This window comes from Typopeltis vanoorti, chromosome 8, assembly GCF_054136105.1.
Source record: "Typopeltis vanoorti isolate ZY-2024b chromosome 8, IOZ_Tvanoo_1.0, whole genome shotgun sequence".
In the NCBI taxonomy this organism is placed as follows: Eukaryota; Metazoa; Arthropoda; class Arachnida; order Uropygi; family Thelyphonidae; genus Typopeltis; species Typopeltis vanoorti.
Window position 1 is genome coordinate 20,011,563 of NC_143556.1, and position 18,807 is coordinate 20,030,369.

General features: G+C 34.5%; 1 protein-coding gene across 6 annotated transcripts in view; it reads left to right on the forward strand.

Annotated features, from left to right (window-relative positions):
• LOC150103803 (exonuclease mut-7 homolog) overlaps nucleotides 1-18,807 on the forward strand; it is a 317,319-nt gene that overhangs the window by 43,595 nt on the left and 254,917 nt on the right. For all 6 annotated transcript variants that reach the window (XM_090396546.1, XM_090396545.1, XM_090396544.1 and 3 more), the window contains 3 exons: nucleotides 2,643-2,696; nucleotides 2,972-3,111; nucleotides 11,435-11,532. In XM_090396546.1, coding sequence (XP_090252672.1) covers nucleotides 2,643-2,696; nucleotides 2,972-3,111; nucleotides 11,435-11,532 — 292 coding nt within the window. The remainder of the gene's footprint in view (nucleotides 1-2,642; nucleotides 2,697-2,971; nucleotides 3,112-11,434; nucleotides 11,533-18,807) is intronic.

An 18,807-nucleotide genomic window follows, 5' to 3' on the forward strand; every position in this document is an offset into this window, starting at 1 on the left:
ATATCTGAAAGGGCATGTGTTTTGCATTATGGGATACTAAGGCAATTGATGTGAAGTCATTAACCTCTATATACAAGTAGCCCAGTTGTGAAGATACTTTATGCACAAACATTATTTGCTTACACTTGAAGAAAGGATTAAACCAAGAAGATAATTTCTTGGCATCTTTAATGTATTATTATAAAAAAAGCATTTCTGAACATCTCAAAAAGTGAAGACCTGCTCTTCAGAAGACAGAAGATTATTATTAGGAATGGCTAAAACAACAGTCAAAGACCTTTCTAAAATCTGGAAGGATATAGCTGTTTTTCTAACAGCGACTTGGAACCTAAAGAAGTGTGATAGGAAAAGGCTAGCCACTTTTGAGATATGGTGTTACATAAAGCTGTTGAGGATATTATATACTGAAAGGTGGTCAAATGAATGGGTGCTAGAAAGGATCTGTAGAACTTTGGCTCCTTAAAGATATTGACAGAACAGTTTTGTTTGTCATATTGAAAGGATGGAAGGTGGACATCTCAAAATAGTAATAAAAGATAAAGTTCCTGAAAGAGAAGGAGAGGTAGATCTTCAATGAGATGGGTGGATAGTGTGTTTGAAGTGACTGACCTTCAGAGAGTTGAAGCCTCTAGAAGGCAATACAACATGACCACCTGATGAGGTGGTCATGTTGTATTGTTGCATTCTTTGGCAATGTGTGTCATATCGTCAAGGAATGGATGAGAAGGCTTGGAAAGCATGGAGTTTCTACTATGTAATATGTTCTGCTCATCTCCATTTTAATTTTAAAATCTCTTCCCCTATATCCAATACTTTTGTTTATTTTCTTATATCTTCAATCATTATTTTCTTGTAGTTTGATGTTTTGCATGGCTTTCTGTAGCTCAGTGGATGTGGCGTTTGCACACCACGGCACTTGGCCGCACGAAGGAAGACTTGGTTTTGAGTCTAGTCGGTGACTAGAGGAAATTTTTCTAAGCCTTTTTTTGACCGGTTCCCGAGTTAGTCGATCTCTGGCACGGGCAAGCGGGTTTTTCGTCCTGTAAACTCAAGAAAATCGACCGTCGAACCCACATTATTTCAGACATTAAATATATTGTATTAGGGGACCACGAGATGGCGGCACATTTGAGCCGTCTCTCTTCACTGCGTACTGTTTAATTAGCGATAGCCTTGGGCCATCTATCTCTGATTGGGTACCAGTGGAGATTGAACTGCCCACTCAGTCCCCATAAGTTAGATAGGGCTAAATGGCCTCGCCTACTCCCGTATACGGGAATAAAAAAGGCGTTAGCTGATTTTTTTTTTTTTTTTCCCTCTCCATTCTACGTTCAAAATTTTAATATTTTACTACTAACTACTACTAAAATACAACCAAATTTGTCTTTTATATCAATCTGTTGAGTTCTCTTCCCAATGAGATTCAGTTATCAGGCTGCTTAGTACACAATAACCTGGTTATTGGGAACCCTGCCTAAAAAGCAAGTAGTCCTCCTAATTGCTAGCTTGTCATCAGTGTGACCAACACAGATATCTTTAATATAAGTTGGTTTTATTCAGTGATCCACATGAATGGAGGACCATAACTGATTCTCTCTTATTGACCAATGGAGGTGTTTATCACAAAAGCCATAGCAATAAGAAAACACTTTCAGAGCCTTGAACACATTCTCATATGCAGTACTGAATGTAATAAAATACTGTTTACTAAATCATTTGCTACTAGCAAACTGAAATTTGAAATTCTGTGTTAATAATTGTTACCACACTAAGCATTCACATCCAGTGATGGCTGCACCATCACTTTATAGAAATGCACATAACAGATAATATAATAATTATTATATCTTTCTTGTCAGGAAGGAAGATGTGTATATTCACATATACACTTTTATTATTATTATGATGATGACCAAATAGTGGGCATATTCAGTCTTGCAATTTGTATTTCAGTAGTAGTAATAATACAAGAAGTTTGTATTGTTGCTTTAATGTTGAAACAAAGCAATATTTCATTTTTAAAAACTGATAAGTTAGCTTAGCCAAAGGAAAAATTACTGAAACTTAAATTAAAATACCAAAAAATTATATTCTTGTTTAACTCTTTATCCAAGTGTAAGCAAACCCAGTTGTCCTGTGAAGTTTCTTCACAACTAGGCTACTTGCATATAGAAGTTGATTGCCTTAGTGTCCCACAGTGTAAAGCACACATCCTTTCGGGTGTATATAATGTTATGCACTATGGGAAGAGCCACTACCCAGATCAGTTTCAACCTTTATTGAGGACTTATCAGTGGGAGCCAGACCTAGAAAAGATGCCGAGGTTGAAGTAATGCAGAAGTCATATATATATTCTATATATAAGTAGTAAAAAGTTGTAACACATTATTATTAAAATACTCTGGATTAGAGTAAGTTGAAGAAAGTTATCAGCTTCTATATACAAATAGCCTAGTTGTGAAGAAACTTCACTCGCAAACTTGATTTGCATACACTTGGATAAAGCATTAAACAAGAATATAAAATTTCTTTTATTTAATTGACATTCTTAATTTAATTTATAACAAAGTGAAAAATAATTTCTACTATTGAAGTTTAATTTCACATTTGATGATTTATATTTCTCTTAATTCTTAATTTAGGCATGCCAGTGTATTATATGTTTAAAGCTTCAAAACCATTATTCCCTTGAAGAGGTAGGTAACAATGCAGACGATATTAGGATATATATTTCTTTATTTATTTTATTTTATATATCTGTATATTTAATCTAATTAATAATATTTTCATTACATGTATTCATACCCCCCCCCTTTTGATTTAAACTTGTGTTCATCTGTACTTTGTATATTTTTTAAAGTTTTATGATTTATGAAGAAGATAGAAAGCATTGTCAAGTAGATGTGGCTGTGCTGTTGATTATTAAAAATTGTTTATTTATGATCTGTATTGATTTAACTTTTCCCCCTAGGTAATAATTCCTGTTGTCTTGCAAAATAAACTTAACCTTGTAGAAACTTATCTAAATGAATTTACAGACTTGCAACTAGAGTTAGTGAAATATTTAGATCAGTTATCTGCAAATTCCAATGAAGTTGAAGCAGTAATAAAGTAAGTATTGTTAGTTTTTGGGTATTTTATTTTTTACTTTTATGTAGTAAAGTAAAGAATGATTTTAAAATTAATTTCATAAGCACAAATTTGATAGTTGAAAATAAACACCAAACATACAGTTCATGAACATTAATAGATATCTGCCGTGTGTGTTATATATATGTATAAGAAACTCAGCAGTACAATAAACTAATAATCATTTGAACTATTAAATACATTGGAAGCATTAAAAAAAGTATCATTGGCTGGATAACAGAATTTTGAGAAGAACAGGGAGGGGAGACAATTTATAAACATCTTGTAAAGGAAGAAACCAGCAAAATTTTTATATTTATCCCCCCCCCCCTCCCTCCCAAAGAATCTTGGAACAGATATGAGATTGCCTCAGACCTGCTGGTATTTAAAAAATAGTTGTCAGTTTCAAAAAAGTGTAAGATTGTTTATAACACATCTTTTTTGTTTGTAACACAAATGCAGAAATTTGCAGAGGTTGGCATCTTGTTTTTTGCCTTAATAACTGAAACATTTATCCTTTAGAAATAGTAGTGAGAGATGATCAAGTCTTTTCTGTTTAGAACAAGTGGATATTTTGGGGGGGGGGGAGTGTTAAGAATTGAATATAAAGGAAAATGTAAAATGAGATATTTTGCAAAGTTCTCATTGTGAAACCAAAGAAGTAACAGTAATAAATTCTTGATAATGCATCAGCCCATCCTAATGCTGAGAAGATGGTTAGTAAGAATGGAAGAATAAAATGTATCTTCCTTCCTCCAAATACCACTTCTATAATACAGCCTATAGACCAGGGAGTCATTGTTGCCTGCAAGAGGCTGTATAAGAAGAAGTTTCTTGAAGAGGAGAACAAAAATGATCCCAAAGAAGATACAAGAGGAGCCAGGACACTTCAAAATTTGCACGCATACAACATCAAGTCCACCATCTTTAATTTTGCTGCTGCTTAGAAGGAGATAAAGACTACAACATTGGCTAATGGCTGGACCAAGTTACTGAACAAGTGTGAACCAGAATACAATTTCAGAGATTTTGAAGCCTCTGATTTCCGTGAAACTGCGAGCTGGTGATAATGTCAGTGAGAATGACATTGAACAATGACTAGACATCGACGAGGGTGACCCAGGCTACCAAATTCTCAGCCAGGAAGATATTGCTGAAGATGTTCTACAGGGCAATCAAGGGGTTGACAACGAGGAGGAAGAAGAAGAAGCGGTTCTAGCTGGTCCGAAACTATCTGTGGTTAGAGAACACATAGGCAACATCGTCTCATTCATAGACGCATCTTCAGATCCAGAGGTGATTGCTTATTACGAACATTTTCCGCAATTTCGATCGTTAATTATTAAGAAACAGTATAAAAGTGGAAAGCAACTGAAGCTTTCCAGTTCTTTCTGACCTCCAGTATTTCTTCATGAACATTGTTCCATCTCAAGTTTCTTTTTACTAAATGTTCTCTTTTCTGGTCTGTTCATCTTTTTCCATGGTTTTCCTTTTGGCCTCTTCCCCTTAATTTTCATGTCATGCATTTCTCTTGGTATTCTTTCTAAATTATTCTCATTATGTGTCAGAACACTTCAAGCACACATTCACAGGCATTTCTTCATGTTTGGGACAAGCCTCTGGTCCTAAAATATTCCTAATGTTCATAGTTCTTTCTATTTCCTTTTTTTTTTTGCCCACATAGGCCTCAAAACTTTTCATTCCATTGCTTGTATTCTGTTCGTTAATCTCCATGACCTTGTGGATGATTCACTCTTGTCTTATTTTTTCATTGATGTTGGAGTATCCATAAGGCTCTGTGTACTCACTTACACCCAATCCTATTTATAGCTTTACTGATATCAGTACATACCATTTGTCTTCTTTATATATAGAGCCTTTTACTCAGATGACTCATCCTTGAAGATCTAATTGTGAAAGTCAACTCAAAGAGGAAACTGATCTTGATTGGTGAGGAGATTGTTATCAAAAGAAAAGGGAATGAAGAATGGTCATTCTTCAACAAAATAAGATGGAATATGTTTTTGGTAGCATTAAAATTCATTATACTATCTTCATCTCATTTAAGAATGGCTAAAGGTTGATGAAGATAGTATAATGAATTTTAATGCTACCAAAAACATATTCCATCTTATTTTGTTGAAGAATGACCATTCTTCATTCCCTTTTCTTTTGATAACATTCTCCTCGCCAATCAAGATCAGTTTCTCTTTGAGTTGACTTTCACAATTAGACTATCCTGGCATAAATACATCGCATTATTGCTTTTTATTCCTCTTCTACTCAACATCATAAATCTCCACATCCTTAGAATATTTTTTGCATGTCTGGGTTGGCATACCCCCCCCCCCCACCTCGAAATACTTCATTATATCAAGAGGAGAGCTGTTTCCTTAATTTATGACTCTCCTACTGATTCCTTCCAGTTGCTTTCCCCATAGATGATCCTTTGGTTCTGCATTGTCCTTTCTTTCATAACTTTTCATTCTCTTCCTTCATTCCATATATTCCAATACGATTTTCCCCAATGAATGTAGTCCTCAACTCTTCAAATTAAAATTTTCGCATTCGACACCTGTAGATGCCATATGGTCACTTCCGTACCTCATCTAGTTTTGGGAGTGAAGTCTTCTGCTAGAATAAGTGGTAAGGTCACAGATACCCTTTCCACACAGAGTTAGTAAGACAATCACAAACATCCATGCCCATGATGGGATTCGAACCCTCATCCTCTTAGTTGGAGAGCAGATACGCTAACCACTCGGCCAACCAGGCCATCAATTCTTCAAGAAACACTTCTTCTTCAGCTGCTCCCATTTCTATATTGGATCATTGTTTCTGATGAGTCTTCTCTTCTTCTTATGAGTTTCACTAGTTTCTATTGTAGATTGCATCTTTGTCCAGGTTTTTCTCCTTCAGATTTCCTGTACATTATCTTTCCACCTCTTCTTTGGTCTTCCTTTTTTTCTTCTTCCTTGTATTTCCATCATCATGATACTTCACTCACCATATTTTTCATTTCCCTCACTCATTACAAGTTCATACCATCTTCAAGAAACACATTAACCCCCCAACCGGCCAGGATGTCTATAGACATTCAGCTAAATCTGGATATGATTCAGACGACCTGTTGAAAGAACATGGATAAGAAGTGCAATTTGGCCATCATGTCGTTTAGAAGGTGTGATAATCCCTCATGCTGAAAAGAATACTTAATCAGATTATCTCACGCTCATAGCTACGTCTCAGTTGCCTATAACAGGAAATGCAGTTCCTCGTTCTATGCTGGGTAACTGAATCTTAGTTATATTGGATACACTAAAAATATAGAAATTATTTTTATTTTCTCTTTTTATTGTACAATACAATTTTAATGCCTGGACAAAATAAAGATCCTTGCATAGTTTCTTCACTTAAATATTGCCTTACCTTGGAGAACCAATTTCATTTTTATTTTTATTTTTTTTTGCGCTGATTTTTTCTAATCGCTTACTCCACAAAACATTTCTTTGTTCTCGAAGAAATTAATTCACGATAATCATTTGAAATATTATTTAAAAATACTGGCTGCTGACGTTCGACATTATGTTATATTTTTGTTCAAAATCATATTTCAAAGAATACTTCACAGATTTCCTGAAGGACATGCTTGAGCAACTTTGCTTTATAGAAAATAACGTGAAATTCTTTAATCATGTCACTAAATTTTTTTTTCTTTATATTATAATCTACTGTTCTTTGCACTTTCACCTTCTTGGTTTCCCTGTATAATCCTGATATTCTCTGTCCTGCCTGTTTGGCCAAAGTAGGACAATTTACAGCTGCAAGGGACCTGGTATACCCCAGGTCGGTCCAGGGGAAATGGTTGGTCTTTGGTAGAGTGGATAAGGGATACCAACTTTTTATATGGTCCATAACAAGAAGTCAGGTCATGTTTAGATACTAGACCGACCTGGAGTATACCAGGTCCCTTGCATCTGTAAATTGTCCTACTTTGGCCAAACAGGCAGGACAGCGAATATCAGGATTTCAGAACACAAGGACTACATCCGGTTTCACCAGTGTAGCCACTCTGGGCTTGCAGACCAAGCTCTAGATACCCGCCACAGGATACGTTGGAAGAAAGCCAAAGTAATACACCCAGCAAGTTCAAGTACGAAAGATTATTCATAGAATCAGCCTTAGCTCTAAAAAAACATTCCAAACCTCAGCAACTTTTGGTGCATGAGACTGCCCCAAATTTGGGAGACTTACATCATGAGAACATCAGCCCAGCGGCCAAGACAACCTAACATAGCCTGCTAGAGGGCACCATTAGGCGTTTAGGAACAATAGTAGTTTCTTATCTTTTGCCTCATTTGCTTTTTGTAGTGCCTGCATGCACGTGCCATATTTGTATGTTCCCATGAAGCTGGCAATGTGACATTGCCGAAATATAGGAAGTATTTATTTAATTTTCTTTTAATTAATATTCCAGTCTATGTTGTAAATTCCTTAAATAATTTAATAGTCACTATATCAGCCTGTAAAAGAAATGTCTGTATTTCTTTCTATGTTAGGATGTCTACTAATCAACAATTGAAAACGAAACATGAACATTCTTGATGTATCTCGCACTACAGCTTGAAGCACTTTAGCGTGACTAATGGAGAAGTGTTCCCTCTTTTCTTTCTCACTAGCAGTGAGAGTAATCTAAGCTTTTAGATTTTCCTCCAGCTAAGACGATTATTATCAAGTATTTCTAAGACATAGATTATTTCAGAAATAGCAACTAGCAGCAGTATGGGTAGTAATATTTTGATTTTTTAAAAAAAAGAAACAAAATGCATATAAACAATTTTGCATTATGGAAATATAACATAGTATTTCTAAAATGTCAAATAATTTCAGCAGAAGTAGAACAGCTGATTTTAGATTGCAAAGAAATAGTACAGAATTAGAAGCTTTATGGTACAACAATATTATGGCCTTATTTCTTTTGTCAAAAGAGTAAGATGAAGTAATAGATTTTGAATATCTGGAAATGTTTTCAAACCTGTAGAAATTTAGAATAGTTATGTAATTGAATTCCAGGAGATGATAAGGAGTGGAGAGGGTAAGCATTAGAAAATCTTCAAAATGAGCATAAATTTTGAATCATTCCGTATATGATATCCTTCATATTATATTTTCAACATATCTACAGTAGTTATGCACTGGATATTATCGTAATGTGCATCCTATAAAGAAAAAACGAACGCGAAGTATCCCTACTAAAACATCATTGGATATAAATTTTTGATACTAAAAAGACTCACAAATGTTAACCGAGTAATGCAATTTAACATTTGTTGTTCATAAAAAAAGAAAAAAAAAATTGTTTCTAAAACTGAAATGTGGTGATCCATATAATGGCATTTTGCTAGGAAAGAAAGCAAAAGGTCATATTTATTTCAATAAATATTATTTAAAAATATAAATATGTGACATAATATTTTCAATGCAAACATTTGAAAATTTGCAAAAAAATTGTTTCTATATTGTGAGTAAAGTGAAAGAACAACCAGTGCAACTGTTCTGTTGCACTGATTTGAAGAATAAAATACAGGTAACCCTTGTATAACGTGGTACTTATACAACGTGGTTTCACTATAATGCGGTCTAGAAATTGTAGTAACCCTTTATCTTTTCATATATATTTCACCGCACGACTTAAAAATCAAATTTTATCTTCTTTAAATTTGTGTCTGCCTGTATCGCGCAGGTAGTTATAAGTAGCGAATTTATATTATGGGAAACACCCTTTAGCATGCATGTACGTCAATTGTATACCATATAAAGTGTTTATTGTTGAAAATTGTCTTTGTTTTCTGCCAGGAAAGTGCATTAAAAATCATAAGTGTGTGCTATCTCAAGCTGAGCACTTTATTTTCTGGTGAGTTATATACATAATTAATATGTAATGCTTTTTTATGTAAAAAAATTATTTTTATAGTAATGGCCACAAATTGCATTGAAAGGGAAAAAATGAATATTGAGAAGAAAATTCGTCTCGAAGAAAAAAATTAAAATCATGGATTGGTTGAAAAATGGAGAAAAACCAATTGTTGTAAGGACTTTGAATTTAAATGAATCAACAATTCAAACACGATGAACATAAAATCCGAGAAAGTGTTTATTGCTGGGTCAACGATAAGTGCAAAGCTCGTTGCTCGTGTACACAATTTTCTAAGAGAAAAATGAAGAACTCTCTAATGATTTGGAAAGAAGATGCACTCAAAAGAAAATTCCTTTGGATGGAAATCTTATTAAACAAAAAACTCTCAAAGTTTATAAACATTTATAATGCAAACCAGGTGTTCAATGCTGATGAATCCGGGTTATATTGGGGAAAATATGCCAAAATGCACCTATATTTCGAAAATGAAAGATCAGCTCCTGGATTCAAAGTTTCAAAAGACAGAATTACTCTACTGTTTTGTAGTAATGCATCAGGTGATTGTATGACAAAACTAATGTTTATTAACCGATCCTCATACTATGAAAGATTAAAATATGCACTTATTTTTATTTTGCCTAAAACATTTATGTATTACGTGCAATGAAGCTTAATTATAATTTGTAATTTTTATACTATGTATTTGTGTCATAGTTTATGTTTTCTTAACTTACATGAATTACCTGAATTAAATAAAACTATTTTTTTGTTGGATATGTCGTTGTTTATATATTTTTTTAAAAAAAAAAAAAAAAAAAACGTTTTCGGAACATAACCCTACTTTTTGTATGTGATCTGAGTCTTGCATAACATGATCTATATAATGCGGCATTTCTGTGGAACCTAACATCTGAGTTATACGAGGGTTACCTGTACAGCAAATTTACTATTACTAAATAGATTCATTGCAAAGGCTGATCGGTGGTCATTTCAGGATTGGTTATTTTCGCACATGTGAAATTCGTTTTTGGGAAGAGACACAATCAATTGTTAGGCAAAAAAAAGGTCAAATATCTTTGGATAGTAAAGGAAATTCCAAATAAAACAGTAGGCATAAAGACAGGTGGTGAGTGACAAAGGTCACTCACTGTTAATTAATGAGTGACCTTTGTCACTCACTAACAGTTAATCCACTTATGACTCTAAAATAGCTGTAAAGGGATTACCAGCAGAGGGGAGGTAATGGCATGATAAAAGATAGAATGCTGATTAAGTTTTGATCCATGCAAAATGCTATGGTGGTCCGGATATTTCATAGACCTCAGCCAGTAGGAAGGTTAATAGATTTCTTTCTTCTCGCTAATCACCCCCCCCACACACACACACACAGTACTGTTGCATTATAATTGTTGGGACCTCTCATGTATGAAATTGATATTCAAAAATTAAACAAAAAAAAAAGTTTATGTTGAATTAACAGAATAAAGAGAAAAATATACTCTAAACTTAAATGAAGTCATTGTTTTTATTTTTTTTAGGCTTTCATTTATTCAGTTTGTTATAATTTTTAATAAAGTAAAAATTTTGTATGAATAATGTTTTCAAGCCTCCATATAAGTTGCTTTCAGCAAAATCCTTTAGTTGGGCAGAACTGGATTTGAATTCCAGTAATGCAAATAATCCTTTATCAGGACTTTTCAATCACAGATGATTATCTGGGGTGGAGGGTTTTATTTTTCTCAGAAATGCTGGTTTTTCATCCCTTGAAACAGACAAACTGGCCCTATGAACTCTCATGTCTACAGATATAAAATACTTACTAATGAGCAAGGAAGGAATGAAAAACAACCTTTTTCTATTATTATTATTCCATAGTAAAGTAGGAAATAATGATGATAGAAGTAATGTGGTTTTTCTTCAGATCTTCGATTGATACATATTTTATTTTAAGATCCAGTGATTCCTGAGTTATCTAGCCATAGCCACAAAGCAGTTTGCTGGTTGAATAATGAAAGTGATAGTTAATTGAAGGTATAATTACATTGTGCTGTACCAGGGAAGTCGTTTGACACCAGCCAATTTGAGGATCAGTTAATTCAGTGTTTAGTCATTTTATAGTTGGATAATTGGGAAAATCGCTGTATTATTCCATCATGATGATGTATCAGTCATTATTTGTATATCATCGATATACAATCATGGTGGTCAGTAGAAGATATATCTCCTTAGTGACTACCACCTTACTATGGGTGATCACATACAACTAACAAAACTACATTGTTATCTGCAATTTTTTTCAGCATAATTTCAGATAATAGTTATGCAAAAATTAATGAGTTGCAAAGTTTAGCATGCTTAGTCTCCTTTTAATCATATCTTCTTTTACAGAAGGCTGAATGTACCTGAAGTAAAAAGAGAAACATTACAACCCAGAGCATTACATAAATTTATATCTCGTCTTATAAAGATTTTCAGGATTTCTCCTGGTAAGTCTAAATGTCAAATTGATCCTAGCAAAACAGAATTATTTTAGATTGGTTTCTAAAATTATTTTGTTCATTCATTCATTTTAGTTATTCTTAATTGATATTTTGTTTTTTTTAAAAACTTATTAATTTATTCATAAGCAAAAAAAAAAATGTTTTTTCTGAATCTGTAATATACAGTGGGTTTCAAATTAAAGTAAGCAAATCATGCTGAAGAGATTTTGACAAAAAAAAAAAAAAAAGTTCAAAAAGGTCTGATAAAGTAAATAATATGCTGCTATGAGCAGGAAAAAATTATATTAATGTGAACCAGATGGTATTGTGATTGTGAAATGGTTCAGAGTCAGTGACAAAAGTTATTCGATGATATTTATTTTGCTCATTACGTAAAATAATGTGATATAAAAACATTATGCTGAGCTAACTCTTGACACCATACTAGTTGAAGGATAGAGTCAGTCTCACGCCTTCATTTATACTGCCTTACAACTTGTGGTATGCAAAATTCACTATCATTCCTCCTCGTAGTATCATATTTCTTCTGTCAGTCATTTTTCGAACTAATTTTTTTTTATCATCAAAATCTCTTCCCCATGATGTGGTTAGGGTACTCGCCAAGTTTGAGAATATTTTGTCTACTGGCTCTCTCTCTCTCTACATATTGTTCTGAATAGGGTACTTTAATTTGAAACACCCTGTACATGTAAATAAAATATATATCATCATTAATTGTCATGCAGTATAGTATAATAATCAGTATAAAATTTCTTTGCTAGGTTTTTTGTCAAGGGTTTCTTTCTGAGTCTCTGGATCAAGTCTTACTTTCTTGTCTCCTGAAGACATCCTGACTGCATCAATTCATTTACTGCTTCTTCCTTTATATATTTTCTACTGTTTTCTATTTCATCTCTTGTTCTGTTTAAATGATATACCATCTTAGAGTACAATAATTCAACTTGCACATGCTTGTATATTATCCATTTCAAACTGTTTTCTAGTATCTTCATTTTTATTTGTTCCACCATTGTTATGTGGTCGCACATTTTTTTTTTTATTATTATTGTACATAGAGAAAGAAATAAATGAGGTATACATGTAGTTGATACAGCTTGTCCTCAAATTATTTCATCTTTGTTTTGATACAGATATTTTTATCTGTATCAAAACAAACATGCTGTATATATAGCAGAACTAATTCTGCTATATATTGGTTCATTTCCTTCCATTTTATGGTGTGCTGTTATTATTATTAAGAGAAACCTCCAGGGAGTTAGGGACTCATTGAGGGAGACAACACACTACTACACAAGCTGTCATATTTGTTCTTGAATTCATTCATGCTACTTGTATACTCATCATCCAGTGGCGACCCATTCCAATCACACACCACTCTATGAGAAAAAAATCTAGTTCTCATCCCTTCTTGACAGCATAAATTCTCAACTTTCGATAATGCTCCCTCAACCTTTCCCACCCTCCATAAAATTTGAAATTTTATGGAGGTGGGAAAATTCCATCTACGGAAATCCTGTATGATCCTTTCAGAAGTTTGTAAGTCTCAATTATTTTACCCCTCTTTCTCCTGTTTTCTAGTGCCTCAGTCTACAAAAATTCTCAGTCTGTCTTTGTAATCAGTATTCCACAATCCTGATATCATTCTTAACACTCTCTTTGCTCTCTCTCTCTCTCTCTCCACTGTATAAGAATCACCATGGAAACCAGGAGACCAGTCCTGAACACATCACTCTAAGTGGAGTTATCAAGACCTTGTAAAGAGACAAAATGTGACTTCTTTATCTTTATATGTGAAAGTTTGTTTTATCATTGCAATTATCCTCGAATTTGTATTTGCAATCATTGCTATATGACCTGGAGTGCTTAAGGGTCAAAGCCTTATAACTGGGAGGTGACCTCCAAGTATCTTTTTAAGGAATGCAAAGAACCGACTGTGGCTTCTGATCTAATGTTCAATCCTCACCCTCTTGTGGTGCACCCTGTTAGGTATCTATCTGGATACTGAATGAATTGGCTTAAACCACAATGTAAAATGATGTTCCAACATGACAGAAATTCATGTCGGCTGGAGGTCTCCAGGTAAATAAAGCCCACATTGTTTTCATTAGAGAACCAGGGCAAACAGCACAAACTCAGCTATTGGAACAAATTCCAGAGCACATCCCAACTCAAATGTCAGTGAAGTTCAAGATTGGTACTATCAGTGTAATGGAAAAGAAATGGAACTAGCAGAAGAATTATACCAGATTGACATAATAGGCATGACTGATACAAAGAAGACAGAAACAGGTGAGATCTTTCTAAGTAACAGATAACAGGGGATACTCAAAAATAGGCGGATTCTGAACTTGGCATGTGCACATTTTGTAGTTATGGATCATGCTGCTAGGCATCATGAGTGTGCAGTTTTCCACACCAGTCTGGCAAGTGGCATCATCCTGTGTGAACTGGTTCATTGTTCTGGCTGCTTTTTTGTTACTGTTTACAAGCCAGTTTGGCGGCTTTGTGATGGCTGACCACAAGGAATAGAGAGTGTGTGAAACTTTGTTTTCTTTTGAGTAAAACTGCAGCTGAAACTATTGTTATGTTTCTGCAAGCCTTGGATGACACTTTAGGTAAAATGCAGGTCTATGAGTTGTTTTCCCATTTTAGAAATGGGGACATGTCAGTTGAAGACTAACCACAATCTGGCTGACCTTCAAAAGCAGAAATGATGAAAACATTGAAAATGTTTGCGAGGCAATCAATGAAGATTGTTGAAAGACCACTGAGCAAATTTTTGAAGACACAAATTTGTCATGGAATTCGTGCCAACCAATTCTAACGGAAGATTTGCAAATGAAACGTGTGTGTGTGTGTGTGCTAAATATCTTCCTTGTTTGCTCACAGAGGACATTTTATTCCCACGGATAATGAAAACCATGAAAGGGTAGCAATTTGTTCATGTGGATGAAGTGTAACAAAACTCACTGGAGACCATAAACAGTATTCCAGTTGAACAGTTACAGAACTGTTTCCAGCAGTGGAAAAAAATGTTTGGACAAGTGCATTGACTCACATGGAGAGAACTTTGGAGGAGACTAGAATATGGTATTATAAACTTGAATAATATTTTTTTTTAAAAATAATTCTGGCTCCATTTGGATACCCCCCCCTCATATAAAATATTATATTCAGGTGATAACAATCAGGGAAAAGGAGTAGCTATAGTATTCAACACTATGTATGGGGATAATTTTCTTGAATGAATGACAAATATCAGAATGGGGAACTGGACACTGAGTTCTATTTGTACATATGGACCCACAGAAAGTTCTATTGAGGAAAAAATACAGCAATTTTTGGTGGCATTAGAGAAGGCAGCTGACACAATGAGAAAGGAAAGGTTGGTCCTTGTTGAAGATCTAAACAATAGAACAGGAAATTATTACATGACATACAGAAATGTTTTGTAAAATTTGGACAAAATAGCAAAGCCGATAATAATAGTAAGTGCTTGCTGAATTTCTGTTCAGCACATGGTCTAGTTATTACCAACACAAAAGATCCTGTGTAGCTCAGTAGAAATGGCGTTTGCACTCTAGCGCTTGACCACACGAAGAAAGGATTTGGTGGTTCAAATCTAGTCACCGACTAGAGGAAATTTTTCTATGCCTTTTTTCAACAGGTTCCTGAGTTAGTTGATCTAGCACAGGCTAGCGGATTTTTTCTCCCGGTTGCTGCCTTCTTCACTGTGTACCGATGAATCAGTGATTGCCCTGGGCCAGCTATCTCTGATTGGCTACCAGTGGAGATTGAACTGCCCACTCAGTCTCCAAAAGTTAGATAGGGTAAATGGCCCTGCATACTCCCTATACGGGAACAACATAGGCATTAGCTGATGTTCCAACATGAAAATGCAAAATCACATGGAGAAGAGATGCATGAAATAAGAAAAATCTCATTTGACTGGGGTATAGTTGGTAGCAATGTTTTCCCACTGGTTCAGGACACAAGATTATCAGAGGTAGACTCAAATGCACAAACCTCATTAAAGAAAAAAATGAAAGAATTTTTAACCAAGAACAAAACCTTGGAGATCTATTGCAAACCCTGATGTAAACATTGACTGATTCATCCAGAGAGGCATGTGATGAGGTTGTCTGTAAGGATAGAAAAATTGGAACCCCAAGGACTCAGGATGTTAGGGGCAGTCAAGGAAAAGAAGAAAACATATTGAATGTTCCTGGCAAGTAAGCTTGTGCTCTTAGAGAATACAGAGAAAAATGTAAGAAAGTGAAGTACAGTGTAAAACTAGCTAAACAAAAGTCATATGAAGACTTTAGTAAGAACACAGAAAAGAAATATCAAGAAAATGACAAAATATTCTGGAGGCGCTATTGAAAAAGTTTAGAAATGGATGAAAGAGTACTGTAAAAGGAATGTGAGATGATAAAGGTCACATGAAAACTGAAGACAAAGATATTCTAGATGTCTGGAGTAATTACTTTGAAAAGTTGCTAAATGAAACAAGCAATATCAGCATAGTGGTAAAAAACTTCTAATGCAGTCAGGAATACATATCCATACTTGAAGTAGAAAAAGTCGCCAAAAACCTGAAATGTGGAAAGTCACCTGGAGTAGATGAAATTCGACCAGAAATGCCCAAATATGAAAGTATAAAAGTTTTACAGTGGCTGTACTGCATAATTCAGATGGTCAAATTCCAGATGATTGGAATAGAGCTCTCATAGTACCCATTTATAAAAAGGGAAATAAAACTGGATGTGAGAATTAGAGGTATTTCCCTACCCCTAGTAAGATTTATGCAAGTATATTTGAGAAGCAGCTAAATAAAGGAAGGAAAGCTTTGGGAAGAACTTGCTGGATTCAGGTCAAATAGAGGTTATCAGGATCAGATTTTCATTTTAAGACAAATAGTTGAGAAATCTTTGGAATATAACAAAGATTTGTATTTAAGTTTCATAGATCTGAAAAAGCCATATAACAAGATACCAAGAGGAAAGTTCTTCAAAAAGTTAGTTATATGCTCTAAATGGAACATAATATTGAGAAAACATAGTGTCTATTTAACCTGGCATTAGTAAAGTGACAGTGTCACAGTTATTTCTTTCTATATGTTTGGGATCTGTGACACCCCACCTTACTAATGCCGGGTTAAGCTCTAAGTCAAGCAGTTAGAAATAAAGGAGGTACAGGAAAATCATTTAATGTTAAATCAGATGTGTGACAAGGGTGCACATTATCTTCATTGATAACAATGGAGATAACAATCTCCATTGTTATCCATTATATATATGGATCACATTATGAAGGAAAAATGGTGTTAAATCTGATATCAAAATTGATGTTATACTTCTAAATAATCCCAGTAAAAGTCGGCAAGATTCCCTGAGTAAATTGAATAACTGTTCAAATAAATTTGGTATGAAAATCAGCAATTAAAGGATAAAGACAGTGAAATTAGGCAGAAACATTGAACGCATCAACTGTATGCTGAATGGTGACCTCATAGAAGAAGTAAAATATTTCAGCTATTTAGGCCCAGTTTTTAGTGAAGGTGGCAAATTAAGTATGGAAATATCAAGAGAATTAGTAAAATTGGTATGTTGGGAAGTCACCTGAATATTATATGGAATAAGAGGGAAATTAGTCAAAATACTAAACTAGCCTTGTATACAAGACAGTGTTCAAACCAATGTTAACTTATGAATCTGAGAGCTAAGTTAGAAATAAAACACTTGATCAAAGACTGGAGACCACAGATATGAGCGTTCTGATTATGATTAGTGGAGTGAACAAATATCAAATGACTGTAGCATATTAAAATGATGATATTAGGAAAGAACTTACCATTGTTAGCTTTAAGAATGTGTCAGCAGAGTTAATCTCAGATGGTATGGTCATTTAAACAGAATGGAAGAGGAAAATTAGCAAAACAAGTGTTCTTTGCCAGGTTAGCAGGAAAAAAGACCCAGAGGAAGATTAAGATTATAGGTGGATTGATACAGTAAAAAGTGCCTTAGAAGACATACAGGGTGTTCGGGATAAATTTGACAGTTTCGTAAGGAAAAAGAAAATCTTCTTTGTATCTATTAAATTTAATGAATTGACAAAAAAACATTACAGGCAGAGTTAATTACAATACTATCAACAAGATTTACTCAAAATAACCACCATTAGCATCGATCACAGCTTCAATTCTGCTTCGGAACCTCGAACAAGCTGATGCTACAGTCTCCCTGGGAAGGGCCGCAAAAACTGTTTTAATTTTATCCATTAACTGGGCTTTTGTATTACTGGAAGTGCGATTGGTGTCTTTTTCAACTGCGCCCCATACAAAATAATCCATGGGGTTAAGGTCTGGGGAGTTTGGAGGCCAAACATTTGGACTGGTGAAGTCGTAGAAATTTTCAGACAACCATTTTTGACTTTTCCCAGAGGTGTGGCAAGGGGCCGAATCCTGCTGCCATACATACGGCCTACCATTGGCTACCCTTGTTATCCAGGGCTTGACTACAGTTAGCAACTCCACGAACAAAGCCCGAATTCCAATGCCAGGGTTCTTCAACACCTGTTCCTGCAGATTTGCGAGGAATTCTGCTGTACGAACGCAATCAGATCGTCTGCTAGGGATCTTTCTTCTTGCTACATCCTCGTAGTCACCATTGCAAGTCTCTAGTTCATGCCTGATTGTTTTTACTGTATTCAGGGAGCATTGGGCAGCAGTCGTAATATCCTTATTTTGATGGCGGGCACGAATCATCATGATACAAGTTATTCTCTTCCATGATTCAGGTGGGTTCCAGCTATCCATCCTTTCTGACATCTTGTATATGAATGAAGAAGGGTCCAAACTTTTAAATGAAGAGAAGTGTGTGTTAATACATGTAACTTACGGAAAAATATAATTAATTATAAATATGTCAAATTTATCCCGAACACCCTGTAAATATAAGATCTGATAATGTTGGAGTCTTGACAGATAATAGATTAATTTGAAGGGAAATTGTTGACCAGAAGTTTGTAATGGTGTAATTTTTTTCATGTAATGCTATCATAATATCCTATACACCCCCTGAGGGTGCATATCAGGAATTCGATGATGATGCTATATGGCACTTGAACTTCAACTTAATATCTACTTAAACTCCAAGATTCTTAGCCTAATCAATTTCTTCTAGTATAATCCCAATATTATAATATGACATTGGATACCTATTCAGACCAAAGTGCATGACTTTTACTAACATTGAATTG